At 40.6% G+C, this 21,603-nt stretch overlaps 2 protein-coding genes across 2 annotated transcripts; both read left to right on the top strand.

The window, feature by feature from the left end:
* The first annotated feature begins 1,414 nt into the window (after window positions 1-1,414).
* wdr13 (WD repeat domain 13) lies at window positions 1,415-10,146 on the top strand. Its single transcript, XM_080763865.1, has 10 exons — window positions 1,415-1,449; window positions 2,670-2,759; window positions 2,873-3,104; window positions 4,379-4,488; window positions 4,739-4,869; window positions 5,153-5,460; window positions 6,540-6,720; window positions 6,878-7,019; window positions 8,114-8,232; window positions 8,710-10,146. Exons 2-10 carry the CDS (start codon window positions 2,719-2,721, stop codon window positions 8,892-8,894), a joined length of 1,449 nt encoding a protein of 482 aa, XP_080619991.1. The 5' UTR covers window positions 1,415-1,449; window positions 2,670-2,718; the 3' UTR covers window positions 8,895-10,146.
* Window positions 10,147-11,040: 894 nt separating this feature from the next.
* Window positions 11,041-17,621, top strand: LOC308315591 (eukaryotic translation initiation factor 4E type 2-like). Its single transcript, XM_080763652.1, has 3 exons — window positions 11,041-11,312; window positions 13,673-13,870; window positions 14,855-17,621. The coding sequence occupies exons 1-3, from the start codon at window positions 11,174-11,176 to the stop codon at window positions 15,205-15,207; spliced, it is 690 nt and encodes a 229-aa protein (XP_080619778.1). The 5' UTR covers window positions 11,041-11,173; the 3' UTR covers window positions 15,208-17,621.
* Window positions 17,622-21,603: the final 3,982 nt, after the last annotated feature.

Raw genomic sequence — 21,603 nt, forward strand, 5'->3', positions numbered from 1 at the left:
TTTTTGAGAATAATAATAGGGCTAATAAAAGTTACAGGTATGGTGTGTGCGATATTAAATGTGAGATTACCATAATGACAGTAATCATTAAAGGACCACTTTTCAACCTATCTTCATATAATAGGTCCTCACTAATAATCATGATAAAATGACACGTTTTTTTCTACTCTGTCTGTGTCACATAGGAGGGCTGTGGGCAGTTCAGAAACCCACCCAACAGTGACATCAATGGAGAATCCAAGCTAATAGAAACTGCAGGCTTTCTAGTCCTGAAAAGTTGCGAAAATGGAAGCCATCATTCTCACAATAATAAACCCTGTTAGGGTCCATTTGGTTCCATTTGTACACTCTCAGAGTTACAGACCCATAAGGGTCCATTTGATTCCAAACCATTTCCCTGGGGACCCCCTGGAACTGCCTCAAGGACCCTGGGGGTCCCCGGACCCCGAACCCCACTTTGGAATCACTGCTCTATGTAATGTTTGTGTGTGTGTGTGTGTGTGTGTGTGTGTGTGTGTGTGTGTGTGTCCGTCCAGCTGATGGTCGTTAATGTCAAAGCAATGTTAATGTTATGCACTGTCAAATAGGTCTAGGCCTACATCTATTCTAAGGTGGCATATACCTGTATAGACATATTACCCTGCTCATTACTGTGCGGAAATATACATAAATCTTCGTGTTTGAGCACAAAAAGCATTTTGAGAACCCACAAATTTCCGCGCTTCGCGCGCACACAGTGCGGCCCCCCACACACAATCATTCTACAGTTGTGGCCCCCGGCCTAATCTAATTGAATACCCCTGCTCCAGGGGCTTGCAAGTGGCTTCTCCAGGCATGTATACATTCATAGTTGTTTTTGTTTGTGTAAAGAAAAAACAATCATATTGAACATGAAAATCTTAAACATTAGAATTGAATACAGATAAAATACAGGGACAGTGAGAGGACGGAAATGTACTGTATAACAAGAACAAAAGCACAATAGACAGAAGTCAGACAATAAAACCGCTATAGGAGAACATTGAGTACACTCAATAGGCTACAGTACATTTCAAGCACGAAAACTCAAAAACTGTTAACAAACAGTGAGAGGAGGGTCCAATTGTTCAATTCATCATAGATGTAAAAAAATCCAGGTTATTAATGTATGCCTACATTATTATTATTTTCTGTGGGCGGAGGAGAATTGTATAATGGAGATTGTATAATATATAATAATATTAACAATAATATTTAAAAACGGTAATGGATGAAACGCCACCTTTGGCACACATACATTTTACTGGGCTATAAAGTATGTGGATCATAATTTGCACTGTTCTCTGTCAATCCCCATGATTTGCACATCAGCGCAGCGGAGAGAGCGGTCGCTTGCTTTACTTCCTGCCTGTGTCACGTGATCTGGCTGTCAGAGAAAAAAATCAAGCGATGGAGAAATGCTAAAGGAAGGTGAGTGTGTCATTTAATGCTTCATTTGTGGATGCTGTTGTCGCGCTGTGACATCCTGTCACCGTGCTTCTGAGCCACGTTTATTCTGCACCAGCATGTCAACATATCAAATGAGAAAATGTTCGTGAAAACGTTAAGAAATGTGGTCGTTGGTTTATGCATACGGAAGGAGTAGGCTAATATCTGTGTGGCTATTTGTGTTAGCTGTCCGCTGGCCTTCCCTTTGCTCTGGTAGTCTGGTTACATCTCTTGTTACAGGATGCCTATCTCTGTGTTACAAATGGTTCTTCTTATATCTTGTGCTATGTCGTTTTACGTTATGTTGTGGCATGTCTTGTGAACATCTTGTAACTATATGTTGTGTTATGTATATGTCATCATGAAATAGAACTTGACATGACTTATTCACAGGTGAACTAAATGCTACATAGGCAATGAGAATAAACTTCTCTCTATGGGTCACACAGATAAAAACGGATCATAATGACGATATACAGTAACGATACAGTTATTACAGATATGAACATGCCGGGAGTTGTCAGCAGATGCATGACCGTCCTAGCCTACTGTATATACATTATATACAACACATCATGGGACTTCACAAATGAGCACTTTGCACAGAGAAAGTGTGCAAAGTATGGACACGTGACATATTAGCCTAACCATACCATTAGGACATAAATTGAATATGTCAAGTATGGACATGGCATATTAAACAACATACCATCACAGAGACCAGTCTAACCAACCACCACATGTACATTTCCACTAGTACGCCAGTTGTCAGTCAGGTGTGCTACAGTAGCTAGAGGATGTTATTCATAAGTAAGATAGAGGTAGAGGTTTCAATTGGATCTGATCATGGTATATTGATGAGAAAGAGGTTGGCTTCTTTAATTATGGCAATGCCGTCGTTAATACTATAGGCAAGGATGTTTAGTGTAGAGGGGGAAATGAAGGGACCACCAGCGAGTACAGACATCCGGGAGACCCCCATAATCTTTTCTTCTCCCAAATCTCTTGACTGAAAATAGACTTTTCTTTTGTCTATTATGGCATGGCTAAAATTCTGAGAATAGGGACACTATTGTGCTGTCATAGTGGCATTGGACCACTATGACCTGAAGACACCTCACTCACTTATAAGAATACAAGTAATAATAAGTATGGACAACATCATCCTCCTTCGGGTGTGACAGCTTTGTATTTGTTGACAGGGATCTGCCCCTGGCAGTGGCTTCCTGTCTACCCCACAGTGCTTGAGGAATGGCTGCCGTTTGGCAGCAGGTGTTGGCAGTGGACGCAAGGTGAGACTCACTCAGGCAGCAGCATTGGACGTTTCTCAACTGATTGTAATTGTTTATAGATCAGTTGTGATTTATCGTTTGCGCATGTGTGACTTTTCTCCCTCCCTCTGCAGGTACAATGCTTACCGCACGCCTACGTTCCCACAGTTCCGCACGCAATACATCCGGCGGCGCAGCCAGCTGCTCAGAGAGAACGCCAAGTGTGGCTTTGAGCCGGGTCTGCGCAGGCAGTACCTGAGGCTGCGCAGCCAGCTGCTGGCCCTGCGCTACGGCCCGCTGTCCGAACAGAGCAGCTTCAGGGCCAGCAGTGTGCGCAGCTCCCGAACCACACTGGACCGCATGGAGGTCAGAGCCCCAGGGAGACGAGGGAGAGAGATAACAAATGCCCTGATTAGATCTACCTGAGGAGGACCTGTGATTGTTATTAGGGCTATACGGGTTATAAGGACACAATTAAATATCACAATATTATATAGCGGTATTATTGCTCAGCCCTAATTTAATTATTTTTTTGATTTATGACAGTTGCAGTACAGTTATAGGACCTCCTCGGGTAAACCTTGTCAGAATTGGGCTTAAAAGACCTGGAACTGAGTGTAGAAATGCAAATACAATCACATTGATGCAATTTGTGTTTGACAAAGTACAATGACTAGACAGGCTAATTGAGACATGAGAGCCATGTGCACAAACTGGACTTCAATGTCCACTTGCTGTCACTGTGTGTGTCACACATGCTGGCTCTGCACTCACATGAATCTGAGCAGCTTGGTTGAAAGAGCCTGAGGCATTGTTCATGTTTATTGGAGTATGGCTGTCACCTCCACAGTGCATGTTGGTGCACTCTCACTCAGTGGTGGAAAATTACTAAGTACATTTACTCGATTTAAGTACAGATTTGAGGTGCTTTGCCTTTTAATTTACTTAGTATGGCCATTTTTCAGTACTTTATAGAAATAGCAGATTTCAACACGTTGTGAGCTTGTAGATCTGCTATTTCTGCTCCACTACATCTCAGAGGCAAATATTGTACTTACTCCATTACTGTTACTTTTGATATTATTATAATTAAAAATCATACACTAACCAATGATATTATACTTTGGCTACTTGGAAATATCTGATCTAAAGTTCACAAGCTTAGCTATTTTCTAAAAGGTTTGTCTTAAAAACATATATATATATTTTTTAATTAGTACTTTTAATTTTCACTACTGGCCTGTAACTTGTAACAAAGTATTTTTATGGTGTGGTATTGCTTCTTTTACTTAAGTAAGACATAAGTGTACAACTTCTTCCACCACTGTGCACAGTGCACACTTACCCAATATGTTGTTGTTGGTTTGTCTTCATTCACATAACCATTTAAACCCAGGCATCCCTCTTTTTTTGCATGTCATTGTAGATTAAAGAAATGTTCGAAAAATGTAGACACGCAGCAAAGGTTGTAGGGATCGGGAGTCGAACCCGTGACACCAGGCGGCATTAGCTGCCTAGGTGCCCAGACGGCTACGCTAGCCATCTGGGCCAGAGCTGCTGTTTTCAAAACATTTGAGAAAGTCTTCGCCTATAATGACATGCCCAAAACATGAGGTTCTTTCTTTCTTTTTTCTGAGCAGGACTTCGAGGAGGACCCTCGTGCCCAGGGTGCCCGTGGTCACCGTCGGTCTGTCAGTCGAGGTTCTTACCAGCTTCAGGCCCAGATGAACAGAGCCGTCTACGATGAGAGGTACTTTGGCCGGCCCCTGACATGCTTCCATACAATCTCTGCTGTCTTTGAGGAGTTGCATCCAGAAGATGTATTTGCTGCGCTTTGAGCAGTTGCTTTTTGTTGTATTTATTGGCAGTAACTCCTCATAGTTAGATCATATTTGAATATTCATCCTGTTGCTAGGCCACAGTTATAACTCATATCGTACTGATTATATGCTGCCGTTGTTGTGTGTGTGTGTGTGTGTGTGTGTGTGTGTGTTGTGCAGGCCTCCGGGCAGCCTGGTGCCCACCTCGGTGGCAGAGGCTAGCCGGGCCATGGCTGGGGACACGACCTTGAGCGAGAATTATGCTTTTGCTGGCATGCACCACATCTTTGACCAACATGTGGACTCTGCCGGTAAGCTAACTTATTTTTTACAGCATGACTCTCTGCAGGAGGCCAAACGTCTATAAGAGGCCATGGCCAGGTTTGTGTGTGTGTGTGGAGGGGGGGCTTGTGTACACCAACTGTAGACCAACTTAGTACCTCACGTTTGAAATATTTATCTTAAAATGTATGATGGATGTTAAAGGGGCTCGGGTCGGGCTCTTGACATCGCCATGATTGGATTTTTAAAGCACGATCCATTTGGAATGCATTGAGTATCCCTTCGGTTGTGTTCTCCCTTTTCCTTGCTTAGTTCCACGGTTGCAGTTCGCCAATGATGACAAGCACCTGCTCGCATGCTGCTCATTGGACGGTACCTTGTCCATCATGACTCTGTCCCCGCCCCCACCCAGCGTGAAGGTGATCCTGAAGGGCCACGGAGGTCCCGTCACAGACTTTGCATGGTCCCTCAGCAATGACGTCATAGTGTCCACATCACTTGATGGGACGCTCCGTATTTGGAATACTGAAGACGGCCGTTGCATCCGTGAGGTCAGAGACCCGGAATCCAGCGAGCTGCTGTGCTGCACCTTCCAGCCCATGAATAATAACCTCACTGTGGTGAGTAAGCTTTGATATAAAATATATAGTAATAATAATAATAATATTACGTAGATCCGAGCGGATGCAAAAGAATGTTTGCAGCCGTTTGAGTCCTACTGACTACTACCTTCTGACTGCTACTGATGTTTTGTCCGTCATTTAGTAAAAAGAATCACACCCGTGTGAAGTAAGGGGTGCTCTTATCATCTTCAAGGACAAAACAAACATTAAACTCTGTTCATTGTTAATGGCATTTAATGTTTGTGTTAGTGACAAAACAAACATTAGACTCTGTCCATTGTCAATGGCGTTTTTAATGTTTGTCTAAGGAAAAACAAACATTAAAGTGATTAAACCTACATCAATTACGGGTATAAAAAACCTTAGATTTCATTTGGAAATCTAATTTCTATTTGAGAACATTTAACCTATAAACAAACAAATAAATAAAATAATTATTATAATAATAATACTAATAACTTTTTGATAGAAAAAAGAAAAACACATACTGTATGAACAGAACATTTGTACAATGAACAAGCAATATATAAAATACAAACATGCAAAGATCTACAGGTCTTGTAGATCTGCAATGTTTGGATGATGTTGGAATATGTTAGAAAATATTAGATTATATCTACAGTACATGCCCAAAATAGGGATGCCAAGGTGAAAGTGGTTAACAATTGAGACACATAAGCTGCATAAATACTGAAGTCAAAGAAGAGAGAATTGGTTCCAACTTCCTTGTGTTTTAGGTGCCACTGACTGTAGATGATTCATTATGAGCTCATCACAGCAGCTTGATCTCCACACCCCCACGCACACAGGAAATCAGTCTGTTGGCTCACACACAACCTGTGGGAGTCTTGCATTAGTGCCAGTTAGTGTGCAATATGTTTGAATTCACTTTATAAAAGGGAATTAAACATGGACTCGAAAACAGAGTCCATGTCGACGATAAACATTCTATGATTGGCATTTGGGATTATCTAATATATAGTACTGTAGCGAGATATTTATTTCTATATATCCCTAGTCAAAACAACCAAAGTCAAAGTGTTAATGTGGTTGATGCGAATGTCCCTCCTCTGCAGGTGGGAAACAGTAAGCACCACCTCCATGTGGTGAACATCTCCACGGGTAAGAAGGTGAAGGGAGGTTCCAGTAAGCTGACAGGCAGAGTGTTGTCTCTGTCCTTCGATGCTCCGGGGAGGATCCTCTGGGCCGGCGATGACAGGGGAAGCATCTTCTCCTTTCTGTTCGACATGGCCACAGGTACAGTTGTCCTATGAAAACCTCTAAGTCATATACGAATGCGCCTGACACGATGACGCACCGGCGTCATTTTCGTTTTGTGAGTTGAATTGTGGCCCTTGTTGAGACTTGAGAGAGAACCACCAGGTTGATGTAATGGTCCCTCTCTCCTCCACAGGGAAGCTGACCAAAGCCAAGCGCCTGGTGGTGAGTGAAGGCAGCTCCATCTGCAGCATATCTGCTCGATCCTGGATCAGCCGTGAGGCCAGGGACCCCTCTCTGCTGGTCAACGCCTGTGTCAATAAACTACTGCTGTATAGGTCAGTCCACACAGCCTGCCGTTATCACACACCAGCTATGTTCATATTTAAACAACTTTAACCCCAGTCTCCGTATTTTGGGCTTGCCATTACAGGCTAAAACTGTAAAGAATCTTTAAAAATAGCGACAATACAAGCTCTACAAGCTCACAACGTGTCGCAATGCAAAACGGTGTGGGCGTATAGATTGGCTATTTCTTCTATTTGTTGTATGAAAAAGTATATACAAAAAATAAAGTTTACAATTAGAGGTTCAACAGAAAGGTTCTTTTCTAGCTGGCAACCATTTATTACCTACTTTGAGAATCTGAGAGTACTTCCGACAGACTAATTGAATCAATACTATGTGTGTTTTTTTGCTTTCTCATAATGATAGAACTGTGTATAGAGGGTGATGTATGACAACGTTCCGAACACTATCTTTTCCAACATAACTTGTGACTGACTATCTTTTGAACTCGAATAACCCAACCCAACTCATAATTGTAATAATAATTGTATTTTGTTATTTATATTGTTTTTGTTATCTGTGCTTAAATTATTATTTTTGTATCCTACTGTTTATATCATGTCTGTATGTATGTTTGTTTTTGTATGTCTGTACTCAATTATTAATGTTATTTTTTTTATATTGTTTTAATGATGACGATAACTGGGGGGAGGGATGGGGTGAGGGAGAAAAAAAAATGGTATGATCAAACTGTACTAAATTGTTGAAACCTATTACCAATAAACATATATTAAAAAAAAATAAAGTATATACAGGTTTAAGTGGTTAAGTGTTTCAACATACAGTATGCCATCGTTATGTTATTTCAGATTGACCTTCATGGCTAAATTATCCTTTTCGCACAACCAACAATAATGGCGTTTTATGACACTTTCTCGAAAAAGTATATATATGAACCATTTTCAAAGGGGCGTCTCTATTCTGGGCATGTCATTATTGGCAAAATGACAACTACAAGGTCAAACACGATGTGACGTGTTGTGAGATTGTAGATCTGCAATTTGTGCTAGTTAATGAAGTACAGTATATAGGCCCTACGTGATTTTTTTTGGTATTTATGTTCTTGTGTTGGATTGGATTGCAGAGTGGTGGACAATGAAGGAACTTTACAGCTGAAGAGAAGTTATCCGATCCAGCATGGTTCCCAGCACGTCCACAGCATCTTCTGCCCCCTCATGTCTTTCAGACAGGGAGCCTGTGTCGGTAAGCACATGACTTTTAACACAATCAGCGCCGGGATTTCTTTCAAAATAGGGGGTGCCGTGCAGATATGGCAACTTTTTCTCTAAAAGCCCCGCCCCCCCCCCCCCCCTTCCGTTCTATACCAAAAAGTGAGGAATAATGTTTCTTGCTTACCTCGCTCGAGTATCAGCATTGAATAACCAGCCAGTAAGTGGTCGTTGACAATATAAGAAATAGCAGATCTACAAGCTCTCAGCACCTTTATTGATAGTATACAGTGAGTAGATAGGACATGGGGAGACTGATAATGCCGTAGAGATTGGGACTCGAACCTGCAACAACACGCTGTTAGGTTGCGTTGGAGCCTAGGTGCCCAGCGGTCCGGGCCTATTTGAGCTATTTTTGATTTTATTTAAAGTAATCGAATGAATAAAGAATAAATGAGTTTGATTAACTGTTGCACCCACAGTGATTGACTTCATCATCTCTCTTGCACAGTGACCGGCAGTGAGGACGCGTGTGTGTACTTCTTTGACGTGGAGCGCAACGCCAAGGCCATCGTGAACAAGCTGCAGGGCCACGGGGGTCCGGTGCTGGACGTCAGCTTCAACTGCGACGAGAGTTTGCTGGCGTCAGCCGATTCCACCGGCATGGTCATCATCTGGAGGCGGGAGCAGAAATGATTTGACCAACATGCTTCCACGGCGGTGCACATACAAAAGAACATTTCATGTGTCATTCCATAATCCGTCCAATCGCAAGTCTGTAGATTTGTTTTTCCCTCGAATGTAAACAGGCTACATTTTAACGGTTATCAGTTGCATTGCAATGAGGTTGAAATCCATCCATATCAACGTCTGTACTGTATGTTAGGGATGTTTTGGGATTTCTACGGGGGTGGGGCTGAGAAATGCTCACTTAACGCGGTGGTTCTCAAAGTGGGGTCCAGGGACCGACGTGGGTCCTTGACGGGGTTCCAGGGGGGGCCCCCATCTACATTTAGGAACCAAATGGACCCTTACTGAGTTATGGGCACCTAATTCATACAAAACTGGGGGTCCTTGAAATGAAAACGTTTGAGAACCACTGACGTTTGAGAACCACTGACTTCACTTTAACCACTTGAACCCTGGTGTCCCTTTTCTGCATGTCATAATACAGTAGGTCCCTCAGCAAGACGGTGAGGTTCAACATGCTCACAAGTAACAAGGCAGCTGCAGCCAATAAGCAGTTCCAGAGGTTCTAGGTGTGAGATGACTTTGCTTTGCATTTTTTTAGGTTGCTTTTCAGCGACTTGTTTTATTGTCAAAAGTCAAAACGTGTTGCAACGCGGTATGTTGTGAGCTTATAAATGGGCTAGAGGGGGAAAAAATGAGGAAAAAATAAGTACATTGTCCTGGGGGACTTCGGTCAGTGAAGTTCATAGGGTTTAAGTGGTTAAACTGTCTGCTAATTTGCTTTGCAACATGCAGGAATATAGTGCTACTAGCATGCATGAGTGTCATCTTTTATGGACATCACTGAAATCATTCGAAGAAGAGAATGAAAAACGCTGCTCAAACGCATTCCATCACAAGACACTGACGGACCTCTGACGTAGATCTATTAACTATTTATGTAACTGTTTATCAAGCAGTGTAGTCGTAATAGACCGTCTTCTGTCCTTTTTATTCCTGCAGTTGTCTTTTAGGCAACCAGGTGTGTTTTCATGTTTGCTGTAACATGCATGGCATTGAATTCCAGAAGAAAGTACTGGCATATCAGACTGGATGTCAATCAAAATAGAAAAAAGAAAAATAATGTGTATGAATGTGGGATTGTTTGAGTGTGTTTAACTGTGTGTGTGTGTGTGTGTGTGTGTGTGAGTGTTATTCTAGTCATGTTGGTTGCACATTAATATATTTAACAAATGCACACACTGAATAAACTACTGTACCTTTATCTGCAGTCTTGTTCACTGAATGTTTTGGAATATACAGTAATAATATATACGATTTATATAGCGCTTTTCTAGTAGGTACCCAAAGTTGCTTTACATAACTGAAGTAAAAACAATTTTATTAGAAAAACTAGTTAAAAGGTTAAAAACTAGAAATCAAAATCAAAAAGGACAAACAAGAAGGGTGTGAGTGGGGGGGTTATATGATATTGGTATATCAAAGCACATTTCTAACGACCGAGGTTGAAACAAAGTGCTTCACCTTACAGAGCAATAACATACATAGAGGCAAAAAGAAGAAGAGGATAAAAATATAGATAAAAGCAAAGAGGAAGGAGCATTAACTCAAATTGTCAGAGTATAGAGGGTATGAACATGCATAAAGTGAGTGGCAAAGTGAGTTTAATGTCGTTTAATGCAATCAGATAGGACTTTCTGTTTGGATGTATGGGCTGTCTGAGGCCAGAAAGTAGTTTTTGCCACTCAGTAGGCGTTCCCGCATTACTTCCAGGTATGATGATGATGTCACGTGCATACCCTCTATTGTCATTAAAATTAGTGAAAACTCTGAAGGTTATAATGTCATTTGAGATTACTTTATAACTTCAAATTGTCATGTCATTTTTTTGGCACATATCCACTGAAAACTTGTGGCTTTATCAAATTATTAGTAGAGTCACAAATTCAAGAACAAATACACATACTGATACAACATCAACATGTATATTATAAGGTGCAGCAGTTAATTGATTTTAAGAACATAGATTTAAATATGTTAATACTGTTAATTGCAACTCTCGTACTTTTTGACCGCTCCGATCACCCGTAGCACGGTACAGCAGCGAGCAATCTGCGGCTGCGCACACGAACAGACAACTCAGGAAGGAGGAAGTCCGAGCAGAACGCTTCAGTCACTTTCAGTGAACAGAGTTGTGTTTTATTTGCCTTTAACTGTGTGGTCGAAAAACGTTGAAGAAAGCTTTGTTAACTATACATTAACGAGAATATCTGTATGATAGTCTAATGAAACTGCTGCTGGGAGAGGAAATGAACCAAACTGAAGATATTATCCTCGAGGAGGAGGAGGACACGAGTCCTCGAGGAGATGATGGCAGCAACAAAAAGAACAGCATCATCAGCAGACAACAGTGTGTGTATCCAGGTATGTATGTGTTCGGCCCAGGGCCCCAGGCTCGCCTGGGTTGTCCTCGTTGTGACATTTGAGTGTGTTCAAATAATATCTAAGTCACAGTGGGTGACTAAGATGGGTAGGTGATTGATTTAAGTATTTATTAACAGTTTGCAGAATGGGTACATTTCACATGAAAGAACACTTTGAACTCAATACAAAGACTGTTACTACTACTACTGTTATTACTGTTACTGTGGACGACACTGATAAAACATTACACTTGTTTGCAACAGGGGCCACCATTCTCAATTCATCAGAACATTTAGAGACGTACAAATATATACACTTCTATATATATCTAAAAACAGGAAAGGAGGTAAAAAGGGAAAAGAAACATTATACAGTAAGGGAGTGGGGATTCAGATTTTACGAGGGCCAGTTTTCGAATTGCAGCCGTCCGTAGGTGGCAGGTACCCTTTGAAAGCGGTTTTGAAGGAGTCAAGGGATTTGCATGTCTTAATGGCTGTTGGTAGGGCGTTCCACATTTTGGTGGCATAGGAGCGAAATTAATTTAGTCCCTTGTTTGTGCCGAATCTGGGTTGCACATCGTTTGTTGAGCTCCTTCTGCTGTTTTGAGTGTGGACTTCGTTGTATTTAGACACGTACATGGATATCATAATCTGATCATGGTGGTGTAGCTGCTGTAGCGAATCTTGTGGACCAGACCCATTGCAAGAAGATGCTGTACTCAGTACAACCCTAAGCCATTCCAGCCTGTCAAAGTGGGCAGGGGTGAGGTGCGTTCGGGGAGTGAGGCCAAGTAGTAGCCTGACCAGTTTGTTTTGGGAAGTCTGGAGCCTTGTTTTAAGGACCTTTGTGGTGCTGTGGTACCAAGAGGTGCATGCATAGTCGAAGAAACCTTGTTGTACTCCTGTTAAGGTCTTCAAGGTGTTTTTGTTGACCAGTGAGGAGATCCTGTATAGGAATCTTGTTCTTTGGTTGACTTTGTTCATTAAGATTTGCATCCAGGATGGAACCTAGGTAGGTAATTTCATCTTTTTATGTGGTAATATTGTCACCCACTCTAACCAAGAAGCCGTCTGCCTTGCTGAGATTACTATTTGATCCAAAGAGAATGGATTCCATTTTTCCCAGGTGTAAAGATAGTTTCAGCGAGCCAGGTGCAGATTCTATCATTCTACCAGCAGTGCCGAGTCATCCGAGGAATAAGTTGCAGTCACAAGCTGATGTCATATATTATATATATATGTGACAATATTATCACACAATATTATCACACAAAAAGATACATTACCTACCTAGGTTCCATCCTGGAGGCAAATCTTTCCAGTGATAAAATGGCCACCAATGTAATCAAAAAAGTCAACCAATGAACAAGATTCCTATGTACAGGATCTCCTCACTGGTCAACAGAAACACCTTGAAGACCCTAACTAACCCCCTCAAAAATAATAATACTTGTTTTGAGTGATTGGCTTAGAATTAGATTTATCTTGTCTGTTTGAAGGGTGAGGGCTGAGGGGGGCAGGCTAGTTAGAGAATTTAGCTAAGGGCAGGTCAATTTGAATTTGGGTGAAGCCATGATTTTAGGGCAGATTTAAATGAGGAATTTAAAAGTTTCAGGACTGGGTAGTATTCCACTGGCACTGTGTAGTTGCCGCATAGTAGATTGCATTCTTAAGGTCATTACACACTGGCGAATTGGCGACGCGATATATTCGTGCGAATAATTCGCATTAAAATTGAAGTCCATGCAAGCTTCCACATCAGTGGCGAATGTGCGAAAATGCGACCGTTTTCGCTCTTTATTTGTTCGCTCTGGTGTCGTATTTTGCAGAGATTCGCAGGCGAACTGCAACATGCAATATTTCGCATTTTCAGATGGCTTATTCGCATCGCGTCGCTAATTTGCCAGTGTGTAATGACCTTTACCCTTGTCACTTGAATTTAGGGGTGGGGGGCAAGGTCAGGGAAACTCTCTGGTGGAGGTGCAGCCACTAGTGCTAAATTAATTGTGAAACATGACCCATCCTAACACCAGGTAAAAAAGAATAATTCAGGAACAAATGTAGCAAATATATAGCAGATCTACGACAAGCTCACTGCATTTAAGTGATTTTACCCAATAAAACCGGGACAAGCATCTTTTGTCATTAGGTTTTTCCGTTGGCTATTCAAAAATAGTAGATATTCAAGCTCACAGCACGTCACTTCGTGCCGTGTGTACGCCTGATATTGTTTTGTGTGAGAACTACATGATTTAGAACACATTTTACATTAAGGGTTAAGGATTAAGGCTTCCTGTTTTTTTTGTTTTTTTATATATATATATATTTTTTTTTACAACATGGTCGCTCTCTTATCTCCAGGAGAACATCTGCTCCAGTTCAGCTATACGTTCTGGTTCAGCAGAAGAACCCCCAGCCGACCTGCCAGCACCCAGAGCTATGAGCAGAACATCAGGCAGATCGGAACCGTGGCGTCTGTGGAGCAGTTCTGGAGGCTGTACAGTCACCTGGTGAGGCCAGGGGACCTGCCAGGACACAGTGACTTCCATCTGTTCAAAGGTACAATGTACAAACGAGTCCATATCTAGACTCAGTGGTTCTCAACCTGTGGGTCTCTGGACCTCCACGCGCTGTGAGCTTGTAGATCTTTCTTTTTCATTTATCTTTGGAGCCGAGTCAAACTAAATGTAATCCCTCAACTCTACAATACCTGCGTGCTTGTAAGGTTGGGGGTCCCCAGTTATGATTATTTTGGGAGGTCGCAGCCCTAAAACGTTTAGAACCACTGATCTGTTGTAGATGATATCAGTGAGTGTTATTGTTTAATGTTTAATGCAATATTGGTTATTGTCTGGGGTTTTGGCTGTGTGGACTGCTGAATGCTTCTGTGAATTTTGATTCAGTTTTGTTTTGTGTGGGGGTTTTTTTTCAGTTGATGAGTTAATGAGTTAATTTTCTTTTAGCTTTTTCATTTTATGACATTGACAGAACTGAGGGAAAATAAATAAATACAGATATCCCCCAAGAAAACAAAAGAGAAAACAAAAACAAATGCAAAACAAGCACATGATATCACTTACAAACAAACAAATCTAAAACTAAACTTATAAGAAAAATAAATGAATAAAAAAAATGAAGCCTCACTCACTCAGAGTCCACAACACAATTTGACAGGATAAATCTTCAATATATTTATGTGTCACACCTACATGCCTGGTCTCCTCGACTATTAATGCCCAAAGATGGTTGAGACGTGTTGATGTATTTGTATGTTTTACTTGTTACTGGAGAAAAGTAATAAAGCACAAATCGAAAAATGCAATATTGGTTATTGTATTTAACCACAGCCAACGAAATAACTAGAATTGGAAGGGACGAAACGTTAACTGAAAAACTAGGCTTTATAAAATCGATTAGTTTTATAACCACCGAAAATAGCAACACTATAAACTTTTAGATTGTCTCTTTTCGCTATTTGCTGTGTACGACAAAGTATATAGGGCTTATAAGTGGTTAACATTGTTTGAATTTGTGTCTTTAAAGAGGGGATCAAACCCATGTGGGAGGATGATGCTAATCGTAGTGGAGGTAAATGGATCATTCGTCTCCGTAAAGGCCTGGCGAGTCGCTTCTGGGAGAACATCATCCTAGCCATGCTGGGAGAACAGTTTATGGTGGGAGAGGAGATCTGTGGAGTGGTGGTGTCCATACGCTTTCAGGAGGACATTCTGTCCATCTGGAACAAGACGGCCAACGACCAGATGACCACGTCCAGAATCCGAGACACTTTAAGGCGAGTCCTCAACCTTCCCCCGAACACCATCATGGAGTACAAGACGCACAACGACAGTCTGAAGGATCATTCCAGCTTCCGGAACACGAAGATCACCCTTTGAGGAGAGCGAGACTGTGTGAGTTGTATTGTGATTCCTGACACAAGTTTGGTGATTTGGGGTGAAGGAAGAAACACGTTTTTCTACTGGGGATCATGTCACATTATGTACAGTATGGATGGGGCATTTTTTAAAGTGGGCTTAATATTGCCAGTGATGCTTTTTGTGATCGATTTGCATTTATTTGCTTAAAGTCCCATTCTACAGTACTCAGACTAATCATCTCTGTTGTACATGTAATTGTATTTTTGTCCCCCAAAAACGCCCCTAAAGGAGCTATACAGTACTTTTTTATTTTCCCTATCTTTGCCCTAATTTATTAAAACTACCAGGGTGCTTAAAAACACATTGACCTTAACAAATACATGATTTTGGGTGGGTGGGGTGATCTGCATGATGGATTGTTTTTCTTCTGAGGTACTGGCTAGCAGAGCCGAGACACCTTAACTGCTTTCATTCTGGTGACATCTTAAAAGAAATGTAAAGTTCGAAAATCTAATTCAAATGGCTAAGTTTATAAAATAGGGCTATCTCCTCTGCTGCCCTTCTTCAGAGCATGGTTACACATACGCATCAGAAGTGCCAGTTCAATTACATTCTATGGGAGCGGAGGAGTGGATTTCCCCTTGCGGTTGCGTTTTGACACGTCACGTTCAAGGCGTGGAGTTCAATATTGGTGAATACTGACCAGGCATCAACCAATAAGAAAGAAACGTGGTTGACCCCACTTGGCACATATTTGACTTAGTTTTCTTTCAGTGAACCAACCAAGCGGACCAACTAAACACCAGAAAACAAACAAACAAACAACAACAACATGGGCATTTGAAATGTTTGGTGCCTCAGCATGCGTTGTGGCCCCTTCAGACTGTGTGACTGCCCTAAACCAATGTTTCTCAAGTCTTCCCAACTTGGCAACTGAACTATATTGTCTATTAAAGGTCTGTATCTCTGAGAGTACAAATGGACCCTTGTGGGACCATGTCCATTTGATTCCATTTGTACACTTTCAGAGTTATGGTGGTCTGTAGCCGTAGCCGTAGAAATTAAGAAGTTTGAGAATCACTGCACACAGAAAACATCATTTTTTTTGATGGATGACGAGCCAGCTGCATGCAGTGTTTGGATTTGATTGTGTATGCATTTTTTAGTTTTTCTCTGAATGCTGTCCTGTCCAGAATATTCCTAGTGTTGATGACCCTATGGTAACTGGAACCATTGCGCACGATGCTGAGATGAAACTGTGTAACCCCATGTGTGTTGTATTAATTGCTGTGCTACAATGTTTTCTTTCCTTCACTCAGTTGATTGCTTTTTATTCTGTGTTCTTTGTTTTTTAAGGCTTTCAAAATGTATAAATGTTGTGGGGAAAGATGTAACCAGGTGGACCAATTACTAGTGCTCTGATAAACCAGGTGCACAGAGTTTAAGCAAATTAATCTTAACGTCCCTATTCTATCTAGTCATGTCACAATAGGCATTCATTCAGAGGAAGCTCATAACACATCTCGGTGCATTGTGAGCTTGTATGTAGGTTGAGTAGTTTTTGCTGAGATCTGTGTAGAGGGACAAAGGAAGGGGACCCGCTCATAAAGTATAGGGTTTAAGTGGTTACAAAGGCATGCTTATCTGCTACGCCATGATCCTAGTGTACACAGTAAAATCCTCATTCCTCAACTCTAAGATAAATGAGCATACAAATGTAACCAAATGGACCTGTAGAGGGTCCATTTGGTTACGCTTGAATTTCAAATGGATAAATTAGCACAATTTACTGTGTATGGCATTGGTATGTGATGGTTGGTTTTAAAGATGATCTGCTGGATCTAGGCCATTGTGTACGTAATGTCTAAGAAATGTAATTGCCGGATGCAATATTTATTGAATAACGTTTGTGATATTGGATGTTTAATTATGGGATAGCGAATTAATTGAAAGAGATGGTTGTTTACTGCCTTGGTTCTGGTATGATAGGCTCTCATAAGAAAGCAGTAGAAATAAAATTAAGCTTTTAATTGAATTAGTCTGTTTCCATGTCTCACCCATGATTAAAAGAACATGTGCAGTGTTTAAACTTTAAAGAATGAACTTACCTCTACAAAAATGTGTCGGTTACAGGTGTTTACCCAATGATTTAATAAATGTGTATACCATCCCCCAAGGCTGTCTCCCAAATCACACGCGTCTCTGATTTTGAAACTTTCACCCAAAGATGCATCTTAATACAGGAAATAACTCAACTGTGAAGAGGCGCAGTGAAGCCTCATCTCGCCTGAAGAACTAATCCCCAATTGAGAGGGGCAGCAACAGGATGTTATCACCAGTGCTATGGTGGTCCAAGCCATTGAATTATGTACTAGTACACACTAATTGTTAATATTCTCCGTTGTCCCAATATGTGCATTTCATTTTTCTAATAAAATGTATGTAAATAAGTTACAGAGTTATCTTTATTTTCTATGTCTATGGATTTATTAATAATTTCACTTTCATTTCATTGTATCAATCAAGCCCTATTTGGACAGGGTCGGTAATATTGGGGTATGGCTGGAAATTTAATGTTGACTAGTGTAATTTGGTGACTTTGCTATTGAAATTTGGGATTATTACACTGAAACTTCACCATTTTCCCCAAACTGCACACACTTTCAAAACATCATTCTTATCTGTAAAACCACTCAACCAGTTAACTTTCCTGTCAAAATCAAACTTTGCTTTCAGACAACATGAAAACATACACGACTGTTCATTACACAGGGATTGGTTCAAAACACTGCAACACAACAAAATGTTAAAAATAGGTTTTGAATGTGGGACTTTCAGGAATACTTAAAACTGTACTGTAAATGCCTCTTACAATAGTGGATAGTACTGCATTATGTTCTTTTGGTTACATTAAAAACTTTGAAATGCCACACAAAATATTTAAGGAAGGACATTTCCAAAAGCTAGCAGTATTTACCAATGCAGCAAATGTTTAAGTTGCATCAGGTTTCTCATGTAGTCTCAGGTCTGAGCTATATTCGACTGTTGGATAAGGCCCCCGCGTGATATGAGCCGTTTTCTTTTTTATACATTTCTTCTTATGTCATTGTGTAATGTGGTGTTATGTAAACTGGCTTTTTTATGGTATGAGGACTGCCACATGCGTGGGTTGTCACGTTTATGTTTGTGAGCGGATCATAATGGCAATTCGTACTGCTGTTTTATCTGTGTTTTATCCTTGGATCTTTTCATTTTCCTCTCCTTTTCAAATACACCCCAACGTATTCTTGCATATCAATTTGGTCTTATGGACTGATCTGGCCTATTTCCTACTAGATGATGATCATTGGGTACTACTGTCATACATCCACCCACTGTAGTTTCACCAAAGTACTAATCTCTCCCTAAAATCATTTTCTCCCTATTCCTTTAGTAGCTTTTGTTAATGGAAATAATGATCCTTTTAGTAATATGTCCATTTTAAAGATTCAATGTTGCCAATGTCTATCTCTCTGGGTCGATCTAGGACGAGCCCTCCAGCAGAGTATCCAGTCATCTGGATAATTCATACATCTCGACAGTACTTTCCGCCTCCACATCTTTCTTTAGTACGTCTACGTAGGTGGCTGTAGGACAATGCCTGTGTGTTGGGTCCCATAGTACATTCGTCCAACACGTTCCAGTTGATTTTGAGTTGTTTAGTAGTAACAGTGGCTGCATGTGGCTCTCAGACTCCATGTGGCCAGTCTATGACTTCAGTCGTCTATATCTATATTACATATCTATGACATATGATATGACTGAGACATTCACTTCCACTTTTAGAGGTTCTAATTGGCTCTGAAAGAGGCTAGCTAGTTGGTAGACAGGTGTACCTTTCTATTCCCAAGTTTCCACGCACCAACAGATCCTGTCATTGACATGTAGCCTTTGATTTTCAATTGGATTTGAACAGCATTTTTGTGATTTTCGTCCCAGAACAAAAATTAAGAAATAATTGTATTGTCCAGAATAAAAATCAATCATTGTCATACACATTTCAACATTGTTTGATTTGGGACTGACAAAGGTACGAGGTGTTACATTTTCAGTTCCAATTGAAAATCTAATTATACTAAGAACCCCAGTCCCTCTTGCAGTGAGAAGTGTAAAAACAACTTTTTTCTCCAACAAACAAGAGACATTTGTTGCACTAGATGTTGATTTCCCACAGGAGACCGGCATTTGAATCCAGCTGATTATACATACAGTATTCAGTCTGTTTCTAACAGCAAGCACTTCATGACTGGTTCTCAAGCTTATTATCCATGGACCACAACATTATTTAGAACAATGCTCAAGCACTACCCCACCCGACCACTTGCACACATTATTAATATTACCATTAATGATCTTAAATACCGTATACCGTATTTAAAATCAGATTATACCGGATTATACTTTGTTGCGCGCCGATGTCGAGTACCAAAGCTCACAACATGCCACAGCATTGATCTGCATGTAGATCCGCTATTTTTGGTGCACAGCGCCATGCACAATGAAGTATACCATGCCCTTAAAGCCTCACTATAAAACCTTTTTTTATGAATACATTTTCAGTTTGTGAGTATGTTAATACATTATATCTTATGTACAATTGGGGTGGTTGTATTTGGTCTCCCTGCTCTTCTATTGAGACATTTATATCTTGTCAAAGGTCATGTTTCATCTAGACAGTAGACACAGGATCTGACACGAATTCTGACCTGATGGTCAAGATTCAATCTCCCGAGCAAGCAGGCTCTATTAGCTCGATGGTAATGTGTTTTATGTCTGTGTATTTTATGAAACAGCTAGGGTTCAAATCTGGGGTAGAAGACGATTTTAGTGTGTCACTAAAGTGGTGTATTTCGATTGGATTGCATTCAGCTTTCAGGAAGAAACCATAAATACACAGGGGGAAGACATATTTGAATATTATAACCACACCCAGGGGTCTATTTGACTTGGGGTTAGAGTAATGTCAACTCCATAAACATACTGTACAAAACAAAGTCATGGCAATCCATCTTTAAAGCTTTTTCCCCCCCACACAAACATTTCTTAAATTTGATTTAAGAAATGATTATTTAACATGTATTTTTATATATATATTTAACAAAGATACAATATCTTTTTAAATATTTTAGAAAACATTTTCCCATGACACACCTCTTGTGAAACAGTTGTGGACTGTGGATCACTGGTTGAGAACCACTGTGGTAGACCAACCACGACGACACTGCAAATGCATCAAAAGTAGAGTCTTTATTGATGAGTGGATAAAAGCACCACCTGGGTTGAACTGTACACATACAGGAAATCATCTTGCAAAGGAATGCCAGACGCAGAAATCATGGACCTCGTGTCACGTCACTTTTTCAGGATATCGTTCCATATCAACATCTATACATGTTTTTAAATCCCAAAGTCTTGGATCTATGAAATACAGTGGAATGCATGCTAATACAGTATGCAGTGCAAGTGTCCACATTTAGAAAATTGCACAAATATGCATAATATGCCCGACACACAGGTCAGACATGTTCGCTTACAGAAATCTTAATTTGGAGGACTTAGTGTTGTCTCAGCCTATATCCCCATTCACCAAAAATCTCCCAAGTCAAAGTCCAGCTCAGATATTTATTGTGTATGCCCAGTAAACCCAAACACACAGATAGTGGCATCTAAGCTCATGGCAGCGTGCCCAATAACATTCATATTTCGTTCATTATGCTGTACGAGCCACTTAATTTGTTAAATGTTGTAACCACTTGAACCCTATATGACTATATGTGTTCCATTTCTGGGGTGAACATTCAGCAAAGATAGCACATCTGCAAGCTAGCACGTTTTGAGCTTGTAGATCGGATATTGAAATACAGAGCTAGTGTAGAGCACCAGGGGGACCCCGGTCAACTAAGTATAGGGTTTAAGTGGTTAATCTGAGGAAACTTTAATCATACTTTAGAAGTATTCCCTACAACTTCCTTGTGTTTATTAGTATTTTCTTTTTTTATTATTATTATTATGATTATTATATCACATACAGTAATACATCACCATTCAGGTCAGACTAAACTCCCTCGGCAGAGTTGCACTTCTAATTATTTTGTTGTCTATCTCATTATCCATCTGTATTTCAAAGGAACGTGCATTGGCATCAAAATCAACACATTATCAGTTGCAGCAATCTCTTCAAAAAAGTAATTTCCATAAACTGCCTGCTCCATATGTCGTGATTTTAAGACAAGAAAATGAGGTTTGATTTGTCTAAATGTTACTTAAACCTGTTTTTATTATATCATAACCCCCTCCCTCCTTCCCGTCTCACACACGCACGCACGCACACACACACACACACACACACACACACACACACACACACACACACAC

This window comes from Protomyctophum bolini, assembly GCF_963924005.1.
Source record: "Protomyctophum bolini genome assembly, chromosome: 5".
Lineage (NCBI taxonomy): Eukaryota > Metazoa > Chordata > Actinopteri > Myctophiformes > Myctophidae > Protomyctophum > Protomyctophum bolini.

Bases quoted from the DNA above. Each gene is read 5' to 3' on its own strand.
- wdr13 (XM_080763865.1), top strand. From the start codon at position 2,719: ATGGCTGCCGTTTGGCAGCAGGTGTTGGCAGTGGACGCAAG. The intron at 3,105-4,378 runs GTCAGAGCCCCA...TTTTCTGAGCAG, and splicing joins CCACACTGGACCGCATGGAG to GACTTCGAGGAGGACCCTCG. The intron at 4,489-4,738 runs GTACTTTGGCCG...TGTGTTGTGCAG, and splicing joins AGAGCCGTCTACGATGAGAG to GCCTCCGGGCAGCCTGGTGC.
- LOC308315591 (XM_080763652.1), top strand. From the start codon at position 11,174: ATGAAACTGCTGCTGGGAGAGGAAATGAACCAAACTGAAGATATTATC. The intron at 11,313-13,672 runs GTATGTATGTGT...TCTTATCTCCAG, and splicing joins ACAACAGTGTGTGTATCCAG to GAGAACATCTGCTCCAGTTC. The intron at 13,871-14,854 runs GTACAATGTACA...GTGTCTTTAAAG, and splicing joins TGACTTCCATCTGTTCAAAG to AGGGGATCAAACCCATGTGG.